The 26,360-nt window shown below is 43.2% G+C and overlaps 1 protein-coding gene across 1 annotated transcript in view; it reads right to left on the bottom strand.

Moving 5' to 3' along the window:
• The window catches only part of plcl5 (phospholipase C like 5), a 60,103-nt gene that overhangs the window by 21,520 nt on the left and 12,223 nt on the right, over positions 1-26,360 (bottom strand). The window contains exon 2 of the mRNA XM_051387357.1: positions 1,334-3,820. Coding sequence (XP_051243317.1) covers positions 1,334-3,820 — 2,487 coding nt within the window. The remainder of the gene's footprint in view (positions 1-1,333; positions 3,821-26,360) is intronic.

Genomic DNA, 26,360 nt, shown 5'->3' with positions numbered 1-26,360 from the left:
GTTATGCTGTTTTATTTGGTAGAAAAGGCTTCTCTGCCTTTTCATGTCCTAACTTAAAACCCAGTCTGCAGCAGATATCCATGAAAGTTAGTGAATTCTTTCCTATTCCAAATGTAGTGCAACTGTTACGGCCACCTCCATTATCTGGAGATGTGTAGCTGTGTTGTGCAGCTGTGTCATGTTAAGCAGGATGTGTGATCCCTTGCCGGGGATTGGCTGGCGCGAGACCTGCCTACTTCCTGGTTCCAGCCGGTGATCTGATTGGTGCGGCGTCTGGCAATCCCTCCAATCATCTACCGCCTTCCTCTATTTAAATAGCTGCCTACCTGTTGAATGGGGAGTTGTGATTGTGCCCTTGATCAACTCGCCTGTGTGTATTGTGCTCTACTGTTGTAAATGTGTTAACTTCTGTAAGAGCCTTAGTTTAAGTATAAGATCCTAGTGTCTCCTGTGTTGCCTTAATTTGAACTGTGGTAAGGAAATTGGGCAAGGATCTAGGTGGGGGTAACTGACACACACCGGACACCTGTAGATTGATTTTATGTTAGACACAATAGGTTTTAGAGGGTGCTGCTTACTTTGTATTTTTGATTATTGATGACGGGTCAGAGTTTTGTTTAATTTGATTTTGAAGTAGTCAGTGGCTATCTCTCATTTTGGAGAGACCTCTTTAAGTTGTATTTGTTTCTTTGAGTTAAGCAGCATCCAACAGCCCTTTTCCTGTTTTTCTTGTGAACCCTGCAAATAAATACTTGCAATTTTACCAAAAACATTCTGGTTCATGTTGCTTCCCTCTCCCCCACGAGCCGGGTCGTAACAGCAACATAATAATATATATTAATATTCAGAATACCATATGGATTGCTAAGCATATTCAGGGTCTGCAGAGCATGAACATTGATGATTTAGATGATCCTGCTTTTTTTACCCTAGTTTATACCAAAACTTCATTGGTCACACAAAATACTTTAAAATGTAAAATTACAGTAAGATGATTTCCAGTGCTCTTAAATTACCACCGCATTTTAATTTGGTACTTAAATAAACTGCTTTTTATTGTAGCATCAGTTGTAATTCTAGTATTTTACTTACTATGAGTTTTTTTGTATAAAACTTTCCCAAAACATCTACTGAATCTGCAAAGACTTAGAAATGTTGGATTAGGACCTGAGTATCTCCAGCAAAGCTTCAGCAGTTGAAGATGTTAATCGCATTAAAGAAAGTACTGTCATGTTTTGTCAAAGCCCTGCTCTGCACAACCCAATGTGCCACTCTTAATAATGGTAATTTTTTGTGATCATTCTTTATAAATATATAGTATGTAGGTTCTTACCTGCACATTTTCTCTGAGGTCTGTGGCCTCCCTGAGGGGCTGGGTAGAAGCTCTGAAGAGCTCGTCCACTACCTTGATCCCTGTGGTCTTGGTGGTGGTGTACTCCCGGGCCCTCCTACCCTTCCTGACAGACAGACCCCTCTTATGTGCCTTTCCTCCACCCCGCCTGTTGGTGATGGCTACATGGACAAACAGGGTGGTATTAGGTAGGAACTCTCCTGTCAGAGATTGTAGGGGGACATGTCTATAGCCTGGCTGTAGGCACTCAAATGGGATGGTGTACTGGCCAATGAACTCGTCTCCAATATAGTCGTCATCCAGCACCACAAAGCGCAGTACTGCAAGTTCCGGTAAATTGATCTGGAATTCAAAACTCTCATCAAAAATTGGGTTGTCACCATTCTGGGAAACAGTCTTGGTTCTTTGTTCGGCACAGTCAGCTGGGATGCCGTGGATCTCCACATATATGTAGGGCTCCACCACATCACCCTTAGCAGCAGAGCCACGAGGTTTGGGCAGGTTCTGCCCACTGATGACTTTGATGTGAAGAAGCTGGGCAGATACTCCTGGCAAGGAGTCCCGAGCGTTGGCACTGAAGTAGGACACCTCCTCCCTCATGATGGCTGGCCGCAAAACATACCCACAGTTGCCGTTCTGCCTGAACCAGCCTAAGTTGAGGTCCATCATCAGGCCTGGCGTCTGGTAGTTCATGGCTACAATCTGGCAGCCACATTTCCAGAAATCCTGGGGGTTCATGTTGCTGGCATCAATTCTCATAGGTGTGGGATATACCCTGGAGAGAAAGCGCTTGTTATAACAAACAAATTCCTCTGGGAACTCATTGGCAAACCTGTTTGCATCTACCTCATTGAAGGAGCAGATCTCCCAGTATTTTTGGTCCCTCTTAGAGATTTCAAAGTCCCTAAACTGGACTGACTTGCAGAGAGATACAAGATCAGAGAGCTCCCTGCACAGTCTGAGTCTCTTGTAGCCTAAGCCATTTAGCTGGTCCTTCTCATCAGCTCCTACTCTTCGGGACATTTCCAGACCCTCCTCCTCATCCGTCACATCTCCTTCAGCGTCAGTGCAGCTGGGCGGTAGCCTCTTACCCTTGAGGAGGATTTTACCTTTGAGTTTCTCAGGGGATGGTAGGTAGTTTTCTTCCTTGTTTGGGGAATCAATGTACAGCTTGTCCCCAAGAATCTTCTTCATGTGCTGTGCCATGACCCTCTGCTGGTGGATGCAGCAGTGGGTCACTAAGCAGAGAATCAGGGGATACTCAGAGCTCTCAAAAGCATATTGGTTTATAATGTCCAGGACTTTCGAAAAAGCTAGATGTGAGGCTACAGAACTACCTACATACACGACTGGTTCATTATCAGGGCCATCCCATACAATAACTTCAATGCTGCGACAGCCCATCCTAAGAGCTCGGATATAGCTGCTGATGTCTGACGAACCCCAAAAATGATCTTCCAGAAGGGAGGCATTATGTGACGAGTTAATGTAATAGTGGGACAGAGGCTGGTTCATATCCTGGCACACGCGTTTGTGCTGGGGGTCAAAGATGTGGCATTCAGAGGAGAGGAGGTAGTGTGTAAAGCCATCGATGGAGAGGTAGCCCCTCTCTCTGCCTTCAGCAGATGGCTCAAATTTCTGAACAATATCCCTGCACATGTCCTCCGTTACACCTTCCACACCCTGCTCCACCTCTACGAATAGCATCAGATCTTTACTGTCCAGATACTCCTTGTTACTGGAGAACTGGACCAGAAGGAAGAAAATCTCTGGCCGTGTGCAGAGCTCACAGTAGGCCTCCACAAAGGTGTCCATGTTAATTGCCTCTCCGTATTGGTCTTTAGCTTTTTGGAGTTCCTTGAACTTCAGCTCTATCCTAGACTCTTTCATTCCAGGGTTGAGCCCCTTGATTATCTGGGTGGCTCTGAACAGGTCTATGTGTCCTTCCTTTTCCATATCTGCTAGCTCAAACACTGAGCCAATCCAAGATGTTCGTAGACTTGGTTGGCTGGGTTCCATCATGTCCACGGTGTGCCGGCCATAAGACACCAGATACCTCAGGCCCATCACCCAGGTGCTGACAACATCTGCTGTACTGGCTACCAAATCTAAGGACTCATAATTATCCCCATAGATTATTGAGAAGGCGCATTCATCAGGGAACTGATCTGAGAGACCATTGCTGCGCAGAACTGGCGTTTTCTTTCCCAAACGGACCTCCTTAATGCCCTTGATTTCCAGTTTAGCCTTCTCTGAATCCTTCTTAGATGGCTCCCAACGAAGCCAGTGCATGTCTGGATCCAGCAGGAAGTAGCGGTTGTACATGCGTGAATTGGAACGCACCTTCTTCATTTCACAACCCTCCATCATGAACGCCATGCAAGCAGCTGTGCTGTTGATTTTGCGGTCACTTGGCATTGAGCTGAAGGACACGGTTTTCTTCCTCACCTGCCTCTGTTTGGAACCATCCTAGAAACAGAAAAGGGTGGGGGAGGGTTGGGGTAGAGAATAATGTCTTGGTTACACTTTGTATCTGAATTCAGGGAACAGCAATGAATACTACAATGATATTATAATGTATAGAAAAGGAGACAAAAGGAGAAGTTTGCCCTTTCATTACAGAGTGGCTTTACACCTAGATAGATATATGCACATTGAATCCTGAAACACAAGCTGTTGTGCTGCTAAAACGTATAAATGGACAGTAAACTGTGCTGAACTGCTGAAAGAACAAATATGACAGACAGCCAGTTATTCACTGCTTAGTGCAAAGCTTTCTTTTCTCCCCGGCAATGAGCCAACATGCTGGGACCCATTTTTATGGAGATGGGACACAGTGGTGGATATGCACCATGCAGGGTCTTCTTTGACATTTGATGGTTAAAATGGTAAAAACAATCCATACTTTTTTTTATGGCCAATATCATCAGAGATAATTACATGCTTATTTAAAATGCACAGCTCCTTATATAATTATTCTGCTCATATTTTAAATCTTATAACGTGAAGGCAGACAAACTTCTGGGGTTTCCCTTGAGACGAATCGTAATGTACTGTAATGCATGCCGCATGAGATCTGTTTCTTTTTAAACCAGGACTGCCGGCTGTAATGATAGGGTGCAAAACTGGAAATACGATTTCGGGTTGGCTCAAGTCACAATGGTTTCATCTAACAAACAACAAAGTTAGGGGCTTTAAAATTGGTTAAAATGACTTTATAACTGCAAATGAGATGCAGTTAAACATTCATCTTGTGGGCAACCTTTCATAAATACATTTTGTGTCCAAAAACATTATTATTTTTGTTAAAGCTCTCTCTCTACAACCAAGGAAAAATTCAAACTTGCAAAAGTAGCAAAAAGGCTCCACACACCACCTGCCATGACATGGCTGAACTTTTGCAGCTTTTAGGTCATGAGCCTAGCTGGCAGAAAGAAGACAGACAGTGCTGTCCTATTTCCACACGGATGTGGTTAGCTAGACAGCCAGAATGCAGATGGCCTGGTTGAGGGCTTGGAAAGTGTGCTTGATGAATAATGCATATAAAAGAGAACAGTATATTAAAATCAAAACTAAAGCAATCCACAAATTACTGTTACATATTAAAGATTCTAGACACAAAGCCTTTAAGACTGTCATTGTTTAAACTCCAACATAAAATAAACATAACCAAAGCCAACTATTATATTCATCCTTGCCTATGTCAGATGATATTTTTTTGTTTGAAGAAAGAAAGCTAGAAAGGGCAAAGGAGCCCAGGGCCATGGAGGAATGAGTATGTCTTCCCCCAAAGACCTGCCTGTGCAGTTCTGATGGATCTCCCCAGACCATGGTTCAACTCTAGCCAGAGTGAAACACCTCAGGGCCATCAATCTTCCACCTGACGGTTAGAGGCAGATGATGCCAGGCACCTCATCACAATTGATGAGCGCCACTTGATGCAAAGTCGAAGACATGACATGATTATCGCTCTCCGGTTTTGCCCTTGTTTTATGACCTCTATCTAATTTCCCTACACAATAACATAATTTACAAATCTGTCATTCTCCAGAGATGGAAAAAAAGGGAATACATACAAAAAAAAATCATGCTTTAATGTGGATGAAAATACCTTTTGGAAGTTCTGTACCTTTGCTGGTCTTACTGCAGATGGTGTGCTGTGGCCTAATGAGGATGGGACCACCCAGGTCACAAGGGTTGCTCAGTTTGTGTTAAAATAGAGTTATTCAAGCATTTTCTCCCTGCCTTGAGAAATACTTGCATGCAATTGTTGTGAGAGCTCGTGCCAAAACCCACAGGCACATGGTAATGCATCTACCCTTGCCAAGACTGTAAGGGTAAAAAGGGTACTGTTGGTTCAGCTGGAGGATAATAATTCCAACTCTTTCACAGAGGTAAACTAGGAGTGAAAAGAACTTGTCAACCACTTCACATTAGTGGCAGACAGACCACGCAACTCCAAAAATTAATCAGGCCCCAACCCATCATAGTGCTTGTAGTCGGATATAAATCTGGAGGCCATTATCAAGAGATCACATTTCAACCCAAATGCCATGCTCTTTAATCTCACTAGGCTGCTCCTTTGCCTCATGAGACAGAAAACTAGAGTTAATAACTCGAGCCTATTTGTAAAACAGTCTACTCTGGTTTGCTCCTCTGCTGTTTGTAACCAACCAGATGGACCTCAATATTGACTGGGTTATTGAGTATATATGATAAGATCTCTGGGAGACAAAAGCAGACTGAGCAAGAGGGGGATATTTGTTCATGTCTGATTGTTTCCAGACCTTCTTTAGGGAAGTGCTTTTTCCACAGAGGGTCAAAGGGTATAAGGGTAATCGTATGTCTCATTAACATGTTGTAACAATTAGCCGGACAGCCAGGTACGACAACATGCATGTTACCTTCGGCTCCAGCCATTCAATCAAAACCAGTAGGCAAAATGTGTCTGTTAGGGATCTTTTCACACAATATTGAAACTGAATTCTATTTGTAAAATCTAAATGCAAGATCATACCTTTAGGTACAGGATTAATCACTTGTCTGGTGAATGATATCTGTGCTGTGAATGTATGCATAAATAACAAAGGCCAGGGCCAAAAAAGATAAAAACAAAACATCATTATCAGTCCTAATTTCATGAAAATATATTTTATAACCTTTTTAAAAATCTATTCCTCTGTATTTTCCTACATGTAGCCGGATTTTTTCCGTTGATCGACTGCGCTTCTGTTGTACTCTCAATATTTTTTCACAGCCCCTGGGGTCTTTCCTGGTAGAGATGTCAGTATTTCTGTTTAAGTGTGTGTGTGTGCTTGAGTGCTTCAGGCTTGACTGCCTGTTGCTGCTGTTTTTTGCTGTTGCCGCAGTGATATGGGGGTATTTTGGTAATCCTCCACACCTCCCCCATCCCTTTTGGTGGTGACACTGGCTGCCCCTGGCTGGGTCAAACACCCCCTGATGGAAGGGTGACACTGCTGAGGATGGGACAGGCTGTGAGACCAGTCCCCCAACATCCTCTGAAGGGCAGTGGTATGTCACACTAGCTCTCCCTCCTGTCACCATTGTCACACTCTGACGCTAGACGCCATAAGCAGTATGACATGAGGAACTTAACTCCAGGGAGGCAATTAATGCAACATGAGCTCTCAGGTTGCCTGTTACACTGTGATGCCCCACTGAGTGGAATATGGAAAAACAATAACTCTTTAAAATGATACTGCAGGGCAAGCTAACTATTCTAAAAGACTTCCTTTCTTTGTATAATTTTAGAATTATTATATTTCGAAATATATAGTCATCTTTAAAACCAATATACATCTGGTTGGCTTTCCTGTACTCCCCCAGTCAGCTGTGCTGTCCTGGAATGCAGCACTATCAGAGAAACTAATGCTTGCTTCATCTCTGGAGTGTATGTTTGTGTGGGTGCAACAGAAGCACCCAGACAAAAATACCCAAGAACTAACTCTGCTGCCTGATTTCGTGTTATGTCAGAAAACTCCTCTAAATGCTTATGTGGCGGCATGAACAACTTCCCCGTTTCGACGCAGGCACTGTTATACTGTAGCTCAACATTTGAGGGCTAAAAACAGTGCATTTCTCAGCCACTGGACTGTCAACTGTTAGTATGACCAGAGTGTCGAGCTGCTCAACCTGCTTTTGAACACATGGAAGATGAATCTTTTCTCTAAAGGTCTTCCTGTGGGACTCTGGACATACTGCCTCTTTCACTACCGTGGCCCACTTCCTCCCCATCCCACCAGACCACAAACCATCCCACCTCCTCACTACGGCTGTGCTGGCTGCCTGCCACTCGCTTACTCCTTGCTCATATCATATCTCAACTCTAAAACAGGTCTGCAGAAAATAGTCAGCCACGGCTCAGTTCCTCTCGCCCACAGAGCTACTGTGTCATTTGTGTGTGCAATGTGAATCGGTGAATAAGGCAACAGGGGAGCGTGGGTAATGGGGAGTGAAGACAGAACAGAGCAGAGCAGAGCCCCCTTGATGACGTCTCCAAGATGTGAGTCAGAGTATGTGTGTTGTGTTTGCCTGCTGTATGATGGAGGATCATACAATCAATGTCTACACACATACAGCACACCCCGACAGACATCTTGTCACAGCTAAGCAACATTACACATCAAATGCACACACTTACACATCAAAGACACATGCTTACTGTCTTTTGATGGTAAAGGGTGCCCAATGTTCATTTGTGGAACTAATTATTGTTTAATCTCAGTGATACAGTAAAGGCAAAAAATGATTCCCCTTTAACGATCAGATTAATTATTTTCATCATATTAGTTGTCAGTAAGTGTTGCCTGCCAGGATGAAAGAAGGTTTAATTTCAGAATTTTAATTCTTATGCAAATTCTAAACAAACTGTATTTAAATCTGTATATAAATTATGTGATTTGTTTTCCTTGAATCTACTTCAACAAGGCAAGGTTACCTTACCCCAACTTTACATGCAATAAAAGAGCCAAAAGAAAAGCAAGAAGTAAGGGAACAGGTGAAGGTGATCTGATTATTATGTGTATTATCTCTTTTGGAGCAAGTCCAACATCGTTCCCTGCAGAAGCACTAGAACCAAAAGAGCTCTAGCTTTTTTCTTTGACTGATTTCACAGCTCAGTAAGCCGGAGTCTACTTGGATGGTAGGTGGGAGGTCATTATCAGAGCACCCCCTCCACCCCCCTCCTCAAATCTAAGCTGCCTACCACTACCGCAAGGCATCGCAGGGCCTCTTTCTTCCTGTCCAAGATGGTTACATCTGAATCCTGCCACACAGAGTTTAAGACTGACATCACTCAGCCTCTAACAGACTCTACTCCCTAAAACAGGGTGGGACTGGAGGCATCCATAGGGAGAGAGAGAGAGAGAGAGAGAGGGGGGAAGAGAGAAAGTAGATGCATGCTAAGATTGTGTATATACACGAAAGAGATATAGAAGGAGCGATTGATTATTTAGTTATTGAGAAAGAGAGCAAGTTTAATAAGCTTAATGTTAACTTAATTAGTTTGGATGTTTTGACAATGCTGTGCTACCTCAATGCCAATAAAACAAATGAAATTGAAATTGAAAAACCAAATTCTCATAGGGGAAAAAGAGAGAGAGAGGGGGATGGAGAGATAAACACAATGTCAGTAACATTTTGCCTTGGCAATATGGCGTTGTTATCTGTCATGCTAATAAAGCATCTTCGAATTGAATACAGATTTTGGAAATAGGAGAGGCGAGAGGCGGAGAGGATGGAGAGAATAAGGAGAGACAGATGAGGGAAAGAGAGTCGAGGGAGAGAGAAGTCAGGCCTGTCACTGTTTGTCACTGTAATCTCTCGTGTGGGCGACTGCTTTAATTCTCACAGCGGTATTCTCAGCCGCACATTGTGCAACTCATCACACCATCTTAGTGCAAGTTTCACAGGACACAACCATAATGTGTGAATAGGCGAGAAAATTGAAGGTCTGAGAGGGAAAGTGCGTGAATTGAGTGTGTGCAGACATGTTCGTGTTTGTCCCTGTGCACCAATGGATTTACATTTTCATCCAGGTGGTCCACTGTGCACGACGCTCGATGTGCCTCGAATACAAAGCCCCGGTTCTAACACTCTTTCTGTGCTCCGATAACACGTGGAAATCCCCCAGAGAACTCTGAACAAGCCATAGAGCACCAAACAGTCTCACTAATTACTAGCCCACAGAGAGGGTGGAGGTCAATGCTATTGAGCTGTGGAACCACAGAAAAAAAGGGCAGAGTGCTACGGTCCAGCTTAGATAATTCAGACACAAGCATTTGTGCTTAAGAGTCAATTTATTTTCACTATCAGTCATGAGACCACTCAATACATTCAGTATGGCACATCTACAGGTTTCGTCATAAATCATACCATTCCTTTCTGACTTCACCTCACATTTGAATGCACACATGCACACGCACACCAATGGCAGGCTCTCCTGTGGCTTCTCTATCACACCACCCTCGTTCTCCCCAGCTGCTTTCCTTATGCTTTCCATCTCCTTGTGCCACCAGTGGGGCCAATTATTTCCTTCAGAACCTATTTCATAAGCTCAGTTCAGGTGAGTTTGCGTGTGTTCATGTGAGCACGTGTGCATGCTTGTTGCTAAGCATGAGGGAGAGAGACAGGCATGGAGAGAGACAGAGGGGGAGTCTGTTCTGCAGGGTCAAGTCACATCAATTTCAAGATATCCTCACGGTCAACTTCCTGTCTTATCAGTCTGTGGTCGTCCTCTACCGTAGGCAAGGTGTCCGCTGTCAATCTGAGCTTCCACACACTCTGAGTGATTGTGTGTCTGTCAGGTCATGTTGGTAATTCTGTAGAAGCTGTGTTAAATAATAACAGAATAATCCTTGTATATGGGAGGCGGGAGACACAGGAAGGGGATGTTTGTCCCTGGAATCCCTTGCAATCTCCTGCCAAAGGTACTCTCTCCTGTTTTCCCTGGTTTAGTGTGGAGGATGTTTGAAGGTTGTTTCATCAGCTCATGTTCATGATTTCTATCTCACACCTCCTCCAATGACTATGCCAACTCTGTACAAGCCCTGTGCCCCTATTCAACTAGTGTCCCAGAACAGAATCTCCCAAGACTCACTGGCGCCACCCATACATCTTAAAATGCATGCACCCATGGCAGCACTGTCAGGCACTTTGGATAAATTGGTTCATAAAATGACATTCGGTTACTGTCAGATCAAAACCTTTATCTCCTAAAACAACCAAAGCTTTTCACTACTGAAGGCTGTTAGTCGGGACCTTTCCTGTGTTTTAATCTCTGACTGACAGTGAGAGGAAACAGTTTGAAAGTTTTGAAATGATTTTAATACTGAAGGCACCAAAGGAACAAGAGAGGTCAAGTGCATATTTGCTTAGCTTCTGTGTGGGAATAGTTTACTGTTGTACTTTTAGGCTTGGATTAGTAGGGAGTAACTAATCTTAGCCTGAAAAAGACAATACAAACAACTTTATTGTATCTAGGCAAACAAACTGACACTATCTTGTCTCAGTTAGGAATTGGATGCCCTAACCTCTTGTAGCAACTGAGAATGGGTCCAGTCAGTGTCACGTTAGTTTGAGCACCCTGCATTTTGCTCATCATACATGAGGCGTTTTCTGTTAATTTGTCCATGAGTCAAAGACTAATACAATTTTACAGGGCATTACGGACAACTCTGTTTTCTTCCAAGTAAAAGAATAATCATGAAAGTCAATAAAACTGCAGTTGCAGGGTTTTTATCGGACAACAGCCTTATGCTAACAAAGTGATAGCTGTGTGCCAAGTCACTCACAGCTATCGCTCCTGGAGGCACTCACCGACTCAGTTATCGCTGAGTTTAATACTTCCCCATGGTCCACATTGTTTTAATTAAACACTGTTGTCTGAACTCAAAGCATTCCTCTCATTACATTTATTACCACAGTGTTTTCTCATTTCCCCAAATGGTTTTCAGCCACAGGCACCAGATCTTGGCTGTGTTGGCCAGAAATGTGGAGGATGTGGAGGAGTGTGACATGAAAATGTGTTTGCCCAACTCCCGATGATGACCAATAAAAGGATAATAGTTGACACTGGTACCTTGACACCTGGCTCTCATCATCAGTTGCCTCCTTTCTGACTGTTGCTTGTCCTTTCTCTGTCTCACTATTGTTTGCTCTCCCACTTTGTCCTTCTCTCTGTCACTTAATCTTTGCGTCTCTTGGTTCCTGAATTAATATCTTTTTTCCAGTCTTATTTTCTCCTCCTCTTTCTCCTTCTCCACATATATCCTTTCATACAGCACCAATAAAGAGATGAGATTGATACTGGGAAACAATTAAGGTGAGACTAGCAGTGGGCTGAATGTTTCCACCCTGTGGGAAATGATCTATCACTTCCCCAATAACATCTGACAGAGGCAGCTGTTTTGAACCCGCTCACAATGAATGGTGTGCCTGAGCCTCGGGCGCAACAAAAGGGGAAGCCAGAGGAATTCTTTTGGATACATGCACGTACACGCAAGCACACATACACACACACACACACACACACACACACACACAACTGGATAAGGAAATTTGGCCATCCTCCTCCTTTTTCTGCAGTGTGTATCTATGTAAGACTGCAGCTCACTTTGAACAGGAAGTGAGAATGTTGCAGTGGCTCTAACATGCAAAGCTACCAGATGTGGCCTTTCTCTGATCCACTTCCAATGAAACTTTGCACAGGACCTCTCTGAGGCACTGTCCTTATTCAGCCTGCGGTCCTCAGTGTTGTCGTGTGGTGGAGATGGACATGTTTATCACAGGCAGACAGAGGAAGCTGAGGATGAGCGGGAGGCTGATTAACAACAAATGTCACCCTGCCAATCCCGTGCCACACATCTCCGCGGCATTTACCCTCCACCTCAGACACAATTCTCGTATGAAATGACAGCCTGCCAAAAGATTACAGGCAACTCTGAAACAAAGAAAATAAGAAAGCTGTTATGTGTGCTGTGTAAGAGAATCAAAATGCAGCCTATACAGCCCCAGAAAAATCAGATACTATTGAAGGAGTACGGGATTTGCAAGTCTGAGCATGAAGGTTCTATGGCTATAAATAAAACCATTGCAGGAGAACGAGGCCACAAGTTTCCCGAAGCTTCATCGTTGTCTCTCGGAATGCCTGCCCCGGCATCCTCAATACTTCAGCCTGTCAACGCGGCCACACAGGCATAACCTTGACTGCCGTCTGCATTGCAGCGAATGGCAGGGGAGAGAGAAGGGCCCCCGCCTGCCACCAGAGAACTGTGCTGTTACTGCAGCAGGACACCTCTGCTACAGTCACCTCCCCTCCTCCATACACCTCACCTCGAAGCATCCTGCTCTGTGCTCTAACAGATGTGCCTCCTGGTGTTCCCTGACCACCACACAAAAATATCACCACAGCCTGACCTTGATAACGATTCTCCATCTCTTCTGAGGTTTACATTGGAGAGAAATTCACAAGGGGACAAACCATGAGATCCATAATCGATGCCAACAATTCATTGTGACGCAATTCTAAAAGAGGTTCTACTTTCCCATCTTCACCTCCTCATGTACACCTACACACGCACACACTTCTTCATTGTAAAACCCACATATTATTGTGGAGGTACACACCTGCCTCTATGTGCAGCACACTCACTGTCCAAACGCCCACCATGTATGTATTTTAAACATCCAGAGCTTAGAAGCTATTTAGATGCTGGAGTAGAGAAAGAGAAGGAGGCTAAAATTGGCAAGTGTTCAGTGAAGTCCAGTCACCTGCGTGGGTGCAGAGGACTCTGTGTGGGTAGAAGAGCAGGAGAACTTACTATAGCACGGTGCACATGGAGCCTTTGGTAAAGGCTATTGTTTTCTTCCAAACCCCCGTCTCTGCTCAGCGTTTGGCAAAAATAAGACTACATCTCTGAGCAGGCTTTGATCAATGATGCATTTTTTCTCTGACACATTCCACGCCTGCGTCCGTGAAGCCCACTCAACTCTATAAATAATCCCTGTGAGCCTGATCCTTGGCTGGGCTCCTTCTGTCTCGTCAAGAGGCTGGCAAACCAACTCATGGACTGTTCTAGTGCCAATGAATAAAACTCTGGTGTGGTATCTGTACCCACATATCTTTGATCTGCAGGATGATGAGCCTTCTTAGACATCCCTCTCCTTTTTTATTAGATAATCATTCTCCAGTGCACCTAATTGGTTAAGCATACTGGGACCGTGCCTTGCCTGTTTAACATTACCTCTAAAATGATATCATATTGGCAGTTATGGGAAGGTTACTAAAGACATTTACTCCACTTCTGCATTTAAAGGTCCAGTGTGTAACATTTAGGAGGCTCTATTGGCAGAAACCACATATAATATGCAGAACTATGTTTTCATTAGTGTATATTTACCCGAAAATGAAAAATTGTTGCGTTTTTTATATCTACAGACACCACGGGTCACCTTCCATAAGTCTGCCACTATAGTTTCTTCTTTGGGGTTGGAAGGGGAAGGGGGAAGCGAGGGAGCCGAAAAGTGCAACCACACCACTAGATGCCACTAAATCCTGTGCACTGTTCCTTTAAAGGCACTGTAAGTGAACAAGGCATTTTGGCTAGCTTCCTCTCCTTTATTGCAGTTAGCAGTTCCCTCCCTCCTCCCAATGTCACCACACTGAAATTCTGCTGCCTATTCTCGAACACATAGAGAGAACCGCCTCTTTGTGGCACTCTCTCTCTTCATTGGATGAAGTGGGAGCGGCATACCAGAAAATATATTCTCTGTCTCTGATAATCCAATTATGGTATATTAATATAGTTAACACTGCCGAAGGCCATTCTGCACAATGAGTGCTGTGAATGCAGTGTTTTGATAATTTTTGTGATGAGTAATGATTACTTTTGCTTTAGTAAAGAATACTTCTTCCACCACTGGTTAGTACCGACTAGTGATAACTAGTACGAGGTGCAAGCAGAGCTAGTTGAATTGCTGCTGAGATGAATAATACTTTAATTAAGTTTTTCTCTCAGTAGAGGAGACAAATATAGGACATGGGAGGAAGTGGGTGTGTTTGTGTGTGTCTGTGTAAATGCACAGTGAAGGGAGGGTGGACCACACAGGGCCAGAGTGGTTCAATGTGCCCACTTTGCAGAAGTGCTCTGGATGAAGGTGACCTTTCCGCTTGTCCGGAAAGCCCAACTGACAGAACTGCAGTGAGGAGCATCAGGAACATCAGTAGGCTTGATGGGCTTATCGTGTGATGGGTCGCCAGGGGAGAGACATCGGTGCAAAACCGGGGGTCTCTTCAGGAAGAAAGAAAGAAGGCATTTGGCAAGCAGGGGAAGAACAGGAGGAACAACGGTTCCTATTTTTAGGTCTGGCCTCACTCCTCAACTGAAAAGAGGGGGAGTTAGGATTCCCTGGGAGAGAACTGAACAGCAGGAGGGGAGGTGAATCTGATGAGGATGCGTAAGAAAGCCACGCTGATATCCAGGCCTCGATAGAAGCTGACCCAGTTTCACCGAAAAGGCCTGACTGCCACATTAAACTGAACTCATATCTCATAGCAAGGACGCACTCTTGTTGCTAAAGGTCATGGGAAGGTGACAGAGTGTATGTGTCACCTATGACCAGCATAACTTCTCATGCTGTCACTTTGTCTTAGGCTAGATTGTTATTCTCAGCACAGCGGGGATGCAGTACGCCCAAAACAATCAACACATTGTATATCATCTCATGCAATGTAATCCTCAGGAGTTGTTTGGTATAAAAGCTGCTGTTTGAGGGGGTATGGAACTCAATCTGCAGCATTATTGTAAAAACTAATGGAAAGATGAGCGTCTCAGCCTCTCTGGACTACGCTTCATCGTGACCACTATCTCAATGCGCTTTCTCAGGAAAACTTGTTATATAGGCTTATTTCACTTAATTGCATAACCTTTCCATAAAAGTATTGACTTTCAGCTTTTCGGGCTGGCTCAAATGGTGTCAAATTCATTGAATTGTAACCCCTTTGTGTTTGTATGAATTCTGACTGTAATGTGTAATGCAGCCTTAAAAAATATCTTAGCACTACTACACTAGTCTATGTAAAATGACATAGATCCCAAATGCACACTATCACACAACTTCAGAAAGAAACTAAAATCTGTATCAAATAGAGGAAGCCCCTGTAATGAGTTGGATAAGTGAGTGAAGCACCATTAGACTATTTTGGTCCTCTGTTTTGTTATCTCTTCATGTGGTTGACTTTACAGCTCCCTGTGGAGCACAAGAAACCTTGTAAGCCTTCAACCAGCGGCTACAGAAGCAGTAGTTCAGGCAGCAGAACCACATCAGTGTTTAAGGGAGGACCTGCTCGGCTGGGCCCACAGCCCCTGTCATTACATCTCTCTGTGGGGAAATATGAGGCCTGGTTCCTGAAAACTGCCTGGAAGACAACTTTTGCCCCTAGCAGCATCACTTCAGTGAACACTTCCCCGATTCCCTGCACCCTTCTCCCATTCTCTACCCATGTTTGTGTTAACACTTGATGGAGGCCTTATTTCAAAGGTAGAAACTTTGCCCAAAGTCACAGCCTTACTCACTCACATCTCTCGAAGGACAACAAAAGGCTTTTGTTGGGCAAATGCTTAATTATGGAGAGAAAAAAGTGCAGAGAGCCGTACTCGATGTCCTTCAAAAAGGAAAAATAAAAATCCCACTGCGGAGTGGCTGCTTTAACATACCAGGCTGGAGTGTGTGGGTGTTACAAGGGCATGGTGGGGGGGGGGCGCGACAGGGGAGACTAGGGTCAGAACAGCTGTGTTGAGGACTTCAGGGGGGATGATGCAGCCGGAGAGAAAAACACAACACACAGCTCTTTTAATTCAAATAAACAATTTCCCCCTGCAGTGACAATTCCTGCTCAGCCATGGCTTAGAATAAAAGTGTATGCATTTAACAATGGAAGATCAAGTAACTCTTCTGCCCTGAGAAATACAATATGCCAACATACCTAGTGAATGAAATTCTTGAAAAATCAATACTCTTACAGTGCAGATGGTTTTGGGGTTGACAGTCTCTCTGTGAAATGAGAAATCTTCTCCAGCATAGTGAACTCAGCAGCATTTGAGGCCAGTCTGCCAGACAGTCACATGCAGTTGGGATCCTACAGGGCGCTCCCCCCCTCATCCATCTGCTGTTCCTCCAGACCCCTCCCTTGCTTCCTTCCTTCCTTCCTATTGGCATTTCTCTGCCAGGTTTAAACAGACTCATTTAACAGAGCTAAATATGACCATCATCTGTATGGTGTTTTTTTGTTATTTCCCTTTGCCTAGGCTGTTTAGGAGAAGTTGTTCAATCACTGAGCTGTGCAAGTGGAAGCTCCTTTGTCACTTCCTGTACAAAGGGCTTATTGTGATTTAACATGCTGCATCTGTGAGCATCCTGGCTGATTTACTATACTCATTAAGGACAACGGCAATGCCAGCTCTGCACTGCTCCACTGCACATGCTTATTGTGCAAGAGGGATTTAGCAGTATTGTAACACTGCAGCAAGGTGATAATAATACCACTGAAAGTTTTACTACATGGTTGCAGTGGATGTTAGGAGGAAGGCTTTCTTCCATTGCTTTTACTAATCTCCTCTCCCCTTCCATAGATGTCTGTTTGCTTTGCGAAGGACAAGAAGCGTCACATACTCACACTCAACATAATGCAAATGCTCTGCAGTTAATCTGATCAAGCATAAGGCAGATAGAAAAACATAAAAAAATTGCATAGTGCTATAAGATTGTCATCAGCGACCAAACACAATGTTGTGGGAAGAAGAGACAGGGGTTCTGCTCACTTTCAAGAAAAACAGGAAGTAAAACAGCACATACACACGCATACATTTCATATAGTTTTTTCACTAGAGAATAGTAGAGGGTACATACTAGCAAAGCACTTTATCATAGCTCTGCATTGTATTGATTGCAGAAATGCCTCCCGAGCAGTGCCCACACCCTAAACAGCTCCATCTGCATCCTGTCCTTCACACACAGATTTTTTCTTCATGAGCTATGAGTGCGATATTGTCAATCAAAATGCAGTTGACTACGTTTGAACACCAGATTACAATCGCCTGCCAATTTCTGGTGTACGAGTAATTGAAATTCATCAGCAGCGACCTTTCTTAAGCGGAGCTAGGCATAGCTGCATCAGGCATTTTATTTTATTCACAAACCTGTCTGTGACAGATAACAGTGAAATTATGAGCAGGGACAGGAAACAAGACCTACCAAATACAGAAAGTTCTTTCTGCTTTTGCATATTGTCAACACATTAATTAAATGATAGTGTCAGAAATATAGGGAGATTCTGACATGATTTTCCAGACTAATGGAGTTCAGAAGAGGTACAGCTGATAGCAGAAGGAAAAAGTTTTGTTACATACGATAGTGCAGGTATGTTGGAAGACAGTGTGTTGTTGAAATTTCATACAAGAGAGCCTTTTAAATCACATTTTGAAAACTGGGAAGACTTTATCAAATATGCTGTGTATGGGTGACTTTTATCTGGCTTCCAAGGTCAAGCAACCAGCAGGGAACCTCAGTTTGGGGAATCCCTGCATCTTGCAGAAGCCATCAAAGCCCATATTTAAGCATCACAAAGGCAAGTGCAAAATGTATGGTAACTGGCCATGAACCTTAAGGAAATTGGAGACATTTTCAAGATTAAATAAAGGGGTGAACAGAGCACTAAAGTGGCCTGATTTGCTTTAATCTGTCATGAGAAGAGAGAGGCCTTTTAAAATAAAGCATTTTCTTAGTTCTTTCTAGAGGCTTAGCCTATTGACATTCATACAACTATCCAATGTAACAGCTTAAGGGCTTACATGTTTTCTGCAGAATAAGAAGCCTGCATACCCACCCCCGTCCTTCAGAAATATTGTGAAACTGACTCAATAGGTTTTTTTTTGTACATGTGGACATTACACATTTACACATGATACTCGTGCTCGTAAAAAGTACATTATAATAGAGAAAGTATTAGTGCAGCTGCAGCCGCAACACAATTACATTTATTGTACCACATGGCAAATGCAGTGCTACAGTAGGTGGTATGTTGGAACAGAAAATCTATGCAAGAATACATAAAAAGAACACTGTCACAGCAAGGCAAAGGGTTTTAATTACGTACACATGTTGTCTAAACTGATGCCTTTTCTGCAGAGGGAAAACTATAAAATTGATTGAGCAGCAATGTTGGGGCTGATCCACGAACTCTGAGCACATGGCCCCTCCCTACAATACAATTATAAACAGATCCAATAAAAATAATCATATCACATTGCTTATGAGAAGAACACATTATTGTCACTTTCCAGCCAAAACAGCTTCGTCTGAGAGACTGACAAACCTTGTATGAGGTTGACCTTAATGAAGGTTATAATGTTATTGTTAAAAATGGTTTATTCTGCTACCAACAGCTGGTTTCAATTGAAACTTGAATCTGTTGCTAGTAGAAACCACTACTGGAACTGTTGTGCTTAAAGGATATTGTCACACATTACAAATTATACAAATTAAGGTAGACTCCATATTAGCCTACATCTACATTTAGGTGCATAATAAACTGGCAACTGAATATAAATATAAGTACTCATCATAAGCAATTATACCGTATACACTATATACATTAGTTTGTATGTTCATCAAGCATTCATACTGTACTTCATTAACTTGAAATGTAGAGAGAAATGTACAAAGAGGTTAATAGAGTGGCCTGGTTGCTTAGCAACTCAGCAATGTCTTTCATTTGTTAATTTACACTCAAAGAAGGTCAGCAACTCAAGGGCCAAGAGAGGAATGAACTTCAATCTGACATAAAAGGACAAGGAGAGTCCAGAAATGTGGAAACATACACTCAGTCAGAAAGATGATCTCCAAGTCTCACTGAGAGCATCTCATCTGTAGCATAAAAAGTCACAATATATGACACACGCACAATAAGGAGGCCATGAATTCACAGAAATGCTATTCACAGTACAATTTTGAAATATTACATTCATTAGACAGACTAATTGCCTTGCTGTACATTCTCTATGGGACACATGCAACCCATGATTCTACAGGAAAATAAAATTGATTCTATAGGGAAATACAGTTGTGGATGATGAGCATCAGCCAGGAAAAAGATGTGGGTGAGACAGAAGCCCAGCTCACTAATAGTGGGGGAAGAGAGCCAAAAGCTGCTGTGCACCACTCACTGAGCCTAGTACATCCAGTTCCTGAGCTGTGCAGAGGTGGTCTGAAGGACACCAATCTCAGTGTATACCGCCGGTGCATGAGAAAAACAATGGACACGACGAAATGAGTCATTCTGTTTTAACTCTGCCCAAACAGTGTGAAAATGCAGAGAGGAATCAATACACAGGTTGATGGGAGTGTGAGAGAAGGTAGGTGAAGCTGTGGGTGTCTGCTTGTGTGTTTTCCAGCACAGTGGCTAATTCAGTAAGTGTCAAAGGGCAGATTATTGAAAACGCAATGGGAGCATAGATGGATCGTTGTTTGGAACCAGTTATAAAGAAAATGAAATAAAATAATAAAAAAAAAGCAGATAAGAAAAGAAATAAATTCACACTTCTGTTCCTCACCGTCTTTGTGTTCTTGTCAGCGTGTCGGGATTGATTTCAGTTTGAAAGCACAGTCCTATCACCTCATGTTACATCAGGCAGGAAGGAGTGATGGAAAGCTGTCTTTAAAAGAGCTCAACAGCAGCATGGAGCTGCCATTAGTGTGCTTACAGACTCTCTCTCTGTCTTTCTTTCTTTTTCTCTGAGTGCTGCTGAGTCAGCATGATGCAAGCATGCAAAGTATATAGCGAGATGCACCCGAGCCTGCACACAATATCACATCAGCTGGTCAAATGATATCGACCATGAACCCGTGTTTGGCTTCAGAGCATGCACATTTTTGACCTTCTTTGCCCTTTGCTGTTTTTCCTTTCAACCCAGGTCAGGCGGTATGTTTGTCTTGTCCCCAGCAACTCCCCCTCGCCAGACGCACGGAGAAAACCTCATGAGGCATTACCTCACAGATGTCTTGCCTTCCCTGTGTCTCTCTCGCTCTCAAACACAAATACAGCCGACTCGCCACATTTTCCGGCTGATTGTTCAGCTTTCAGCTTCTGCTTTTTAAAGTGAAGAGAAAACTATTTTCCAGCTGCACTTCCTCTTTCACTTTTTGTCATGCTCTTAAAACAAGCTGCAACTCTGTAAGTAGACACAAATAAAAAGCCCCAAATATTCCTGAACTGAAAACAAAGCGCTCAAATCATGATTCCAATATGATCAAGGTTGTGTGAGAGTTTTGGTTTTCTGATTGTTTCTGACTGATTTTTCAATTTAGAACTCATAAAGAACTAATAAATATATAACTAAGAACTAATAAAAACCATAACACTAATACAAGACATGAAAACTTTAGTTTGGTGAAACTCTAGTTGTAATAGTGCCTTACAGAACAGTGCTATTTTGAATTAAAGAACCTCCTCATAAGTCATAAAAAGCGTTTAGGAGTTGTTGTGGTCACGTGACTGGCTGAGGCTGGACTCGGCTAATGAAGATACAATAGCACACACCACAGCCGGCTTGATAGAGATGAGCTTTAATCAACGGCAGAATGAGTTTTGATGGATGACTAAAGTGGAAAATCACTGGCAGTCAGGGGGCACTGCCTGTCTCCCTTCAAGGAATATATCTAATTTCAGGGGGGGCTTGATGAGAACATTGACACACCATGGATGTTTGACTTGAGCTGTGAAATTATGTGTCTCCTCCATCAAACGCTGCGCAAACGTGAGGAAATATATATTTATATATATAAAAATATAGGAGAGATATTTCTCAGTGTTTCACGAGCAGGAAATGTAGCTATAGTTGTCATTCAGAGCGCACATTACTACATTACATTACTACTATATGAGAGCCCTTTTTCACAAGATTCTCATTTTGAGATGAGTCAGCTGGAAAGGCTAGGAAGTCAGCAGAGTCATCGATTTTAACAAACTCAAGAGTTAACGTTATTTAGCAAGCGAGCTAGAGCTGGAGCCTGTGAAATCAGTGGTCGTTGGCTGCTTTTGTCTTCCTCTGTCTTAAAATCAAAGTCCAGTTGCTTCAAAAAGGACATTGAATTTTGTGGTTAATCTGCCATTGTCGTTGTAAGCATTATGTGCCATGCGAGAACAGAAAGCTGGCAGTTGCAGCATCAATAACTAAAGCGAGCAGGCCAGATAAAGATGTTGGAGAGCTGTGTTTTTAAGATGGCAAGGAGCCACTTTCTGCTGCAGGAACTCGGGTAATTTGCCTGAAACTGTCTGAAAGCTTCTGGATCACAACAAGAAAATGCTGCACTGAGACCTATACTGATCCAAACTATCGGTGGAATAGTAAGATAATGGTTACCTGCTTTCTCTGATGAGCTACAATTGGCACAGCTGATTGTTCCAAAAGTCATTTAGGATGTTTGGCAGAAAATTCTGCTGTTCCTTGTTTGTGTGCAACAAAGATCTTAAACTAAATATACGTATATCTCACATACATTTTCAACTTAAAGGACATTAAATAATATTATTCATACAGCGTCTGTGGCCCTCATGATTGGCATTGCTGAACGCTGGGGCCCTGTAGTCGTGCGTGGCCCCTCCACCTCGCGTGGGCTGCAGGGATATACTTTACTTTACAGACCCAGTCAATAACACATTTTCACAGTCTACCATCAATTTATTTCCAGTCAAGAGCTCCATCAATAACGGATGTAACGACTGACCTGATAGCACAAGCACGCAAATTGCCACTACATACATGACAGCCATAACATACAGACGTATCGCACGAGGGAGGGCAGGCAAACACATCCGCCACATCCACGCTGGTGATCACAACTCCTGTCAGTCTGAAATCAATACTTGAAGTGGGGGAGGAGATCGTGGAGGTGCGTGGCAGGGGCAGGGCTGGAAGATGCGTATGACTGATAGCTGGCTGCCAGGTTCCTATATCACCTATGCAGCGTTGACTCTGGGAAATGTGATCCTCTTTCCTCTCCTCCTCTCTCTCTCTCTCTTGTCTAGCAGTGTGGTGGGAGACGGGGTTGTGGGGGGGGGGGGCCGAGCCAGAGATGAGGGAGGAGTAGCACATCCTCTTACAAGGACAAACTCCGGCTGGACAGGATAGCGTTTAACAACGTTAGCAAACAGTACACGCGCACGTGTGTGGTTGAATGTACGCTTGTGCTTGTACTCTGAAGGCGCCCTGGGATGTGCAGCTTGGCCTTCACCTGTGTTCCACTCCGATGCTCCTACCATCACTGTTTGATAAATTAGCCTCTAATCGGATTGCTGCGCAGTTATCTGCTAATCTAATGGCGCCTGGCCGGCCTCAAGATTTAGCTGGCCATCATGTCAACCCCCCCCCCAATCCACCCCGAAGTTCATCTCCTCCTCCTTCCCATTTCTCTGGATAGCAACTGGATAGCTCACCGCCTTGTAAACAACCCTCAGTCCCTCCAGCTTTCATCTTGACCTGTCCAGGCTCGCACCAGCTCTCTCTCCGTCTTCGGCACTGCCTGCATTTTTCTTTCTCATTCATCCAAACTTGTTTGTTTTCCCTTCCCTCACTTCTGGAACATCAAGATACAGCCCAGCCCCACTACAATGCTCTCTCTCTCTCTCTCTCTCTCTCTCTTTCTCCCTCCCTGCATCCTTAGCCAGACCTTTCATTGCCACTCTTTTCCTCCCCTCCCTCCGCTCTGTGATAGCAGGCGGCTCCATTGTGATGCCATGGCGTGGGGCGGCATAGTGTTTTGAAGCGACACAAACACAAACACACACACACACACACACACACACACACACACACACACACACACACACACACACACACATTATGGGTCTCTGGTGTCTGGAGTGTAAGTGGCAGGTAGGGGAGCACCGCAGGGGCTGGCGTCGTTGCCAGCACCTTGAAGGCTTCTTCAACAGTATAAACAATAACACACACACGCAGACACACACACATTGTACCCTCCTCACAGCCACGAGCAATGTAAACAAAGACGGGCAAATGGGGAAATGCGCACCTGTTTCCAACACTTTTAACACACGCACATATGCAAGGCCTGAGGGAGTTTTATCAATCTCAGCATGAGGTGTATGTGAATACAGTGTGAACACTAATTACCTGAGGTGATGGGGATGACTAACATGCATTAGACGTGACTGCGTTTACTAGATTCAGCAGTTTCCTGGAATCCTTACCTCTGTTTCTCAGAACTGGGGCTACAATTGGTAACAACATCTGTGATCTTCTCTTATCTGCAGCTACACCCCTGAACGCACATGCAGAACTGAGTGAAAAACTTTTATCAGATAAACATGAAGTGAAGCGTCTATTACCTCAATAATAAATTCTTGCCTGATTTAGAGAGATTGGGGTGCTCTATTTGTCTTTAATATGCACTAATGGCCTACTTTGCTTTGGCCAGTTACCTATAATAACCTCATATGAGTCACTTAAGATCCAATCTTTATTGTCATAAGGGGAACAAGGTGCACTGCACAATTAAACTCATCCATTAAAAAAATACTTGTAATTACAAAAAAAGATTAAGTTATAACCTTAAACTGTACAATACTATGTATGATATAGAGGGGTAATTAAAATATTGTTTGTCAAGTCAGGCTCCCTCCCGCTATCATGAAACGAATGCCTAATTCAGCAGTTACATTTGCATGTGTATTTATACTGTCAGGTGAGAGAAGGGGACTTTCTGCTGATTTGGTTTCTAATTGGTTGTGGATATGCACTCCGCATGTTGGGTAAACAACCAGGGTAAAGCGTGTGACTTGAATAAAACTGTGCAAACTAAAAGAGGGGAAAAAAAGAGAAGTGAAATTTGGCAAAACAAATCAGATTCCTGAAAGCACAAGCGCACAGTCGGTTGCTGCGTGTGCCTTCATCAGCGACTCCCTCGAATATGATACTAAAAAAAAACGACGACAAAAAGGAAATACAGCTTCAATTGCACAGCAGATTTGGTGTCAAATATTTCTGATTTCGTTATAATACAGCTAATATTTGCTAGTTGTAACTGAACTCAACACAGATTCCCATGACTTGTACTTGTGGTTACTGTGGTTGTTACGCAATGAAGAAGATAAAATACACAACTTTATCATTTAATCAATGAATTGTTCAGCCCTAGTTTGCACATTAAATTGAGCGTACACACAAACCATCGCTTGGACTGAGAATCTCAATCTGCTGGACGCACACACTTACACTGTTTTTGTTTTGTCTGACAAACCAGTTATTGCACTTCATTTCAAGATGGCGCATCACAACTGCGAAACAACACACACATTTGTGAGAGTCTCTCAAGGGAAACACAGTCCGCCCAGTCCTCACACAAGTAGTATTTTTCTGATTGAAACAACTGGTGAGAAAGCTGCCTTCGTCATCTCAAACCTCTCACGGACGGAGAAACAAGGCTTATACTCAGCTTAAATAAGTACAGGAAGACAGGAGGAGCAGCCCTGTGGCTTCGCTGAAGCATGTACATGCAAAATGTATGGTTTCAACATTTTTACTCTCTCCCTTAATCTGTGTCTCACTTCTCCGTCTCTCTCTGCATTCCTCTGCTTCATCGTGACTGGGCTGTTGGGAGAAGACTACAGACCTCGCTGTTCAGGATTACTGCCAACTGAAGGTGCTAATGGCCTATAGCTGTATCACAGACAGTGCCTTCTCAGCTCTTCTATTTCTCCATCTCCATCCCTCTGCCTTTTCATACCTCTCACCATCTCTGACTGACTCCCTCCTCCTCCTACTCCTCCCTTTCTCCTTTTTCTTTTTCGCTTCATTGCAGAGCAGCATTAAACAGAGAAGAGTCTGGCCATTGATCTGTATGTTATTCCCTCACTGCTGGTACAGCATGGGGCACTTAACATCCAGGCCAAGCCCAATAAGCAGTACACTGGAAGGAGCTCACCCAGCATTCATCAACACAATTAACAAGTCACCTCTGTGTCCATTTACTTTCTATGGATGTGAGTTATAAGGGATCTCTGACACAGGTTAACCATCAGCATAACCAGGGCTAAAATGTTCACGGTCAGGGGGCACTCAGATTTCTAAGTTGTTTCCCTAACAATATGAGCCTCAGAAATATATAGTTTAAAAATTGGTTTTGGTTTTGGGTTTCTGTGGAAATGTACTAGTGTTTACAATGGTGTTCCCAATGTGTATTTAATACTTGCTGGTACACACCACTGAAATAACACTCAAATATGTTAATTACTATTAATTACTTAGGTTACTTTATTTAAGGTTGCAAGATTATAAATAAAACTATAAAATGAATACTTTTGAAACTTTTTAACTCTTTGCCTGTATTTCCACTTTTTGCTAAGCTGAGCAAACCAACTGTGGGAGGGAGCTTTATATTTAACGCACAGACATGAGAGTGGTATCGGTCTTCTCATTTAACTCACAGCAAGAACTTAAAAAGTAAATTTCCCAGAATATCAAGCTTTAAAAGATAAGTATTCCATACTTCAGTTTTTTTTGTTCTTATATATAATTTAAAGTGTTCTTTTCCGCTAAAGTGATTAACCTGAAGTTAAAAATGATCTCCTCTGGCTACATTTAAATCTTTCTAAACAAATAATAATGAGCCTTACTCATAAATAAACTATGCCAAGCATGCAGCTGATAACCGTCATTCAAAGTTTCCACTCCTGTTAACACTTTCCAACAATAACAAATTATGCTTTAAGAACGGCTGTATCCTTCCTTAGGATCAACGGTGAGCCCGGAATTAGTGACGTTTATTTTTGGCCCATGTTGTGCGCCGTCCACACCTCTCAACCCCTGCCAACCCGCTGACAATCAGAGCTACACACTGACCTTAATTCTCCCTGATTACCAGACCCACTTCCCTGCTGCAGGAGTGTCTGACCTTTTCACACAATCATACAATC

Source organism: Dicentrarchus labrax, unplaced genomic scaffold, assembly GCF_905237075.1.
Source record: "Dicentrarchus labrax unplaced genomic scaffold, dlabrax2021, whole genome shotgun sequence".
NCBI classification, from domain to species: domain Eukaryota; kingdom Metazoa; phylum Chordata; class Actinopteri; family Moronidae; genus Dicentrarchus; species Dicentrarchus labrax.
This window is presented reverse-complemented; position numbering and strand designations above follow the sequence as displayed.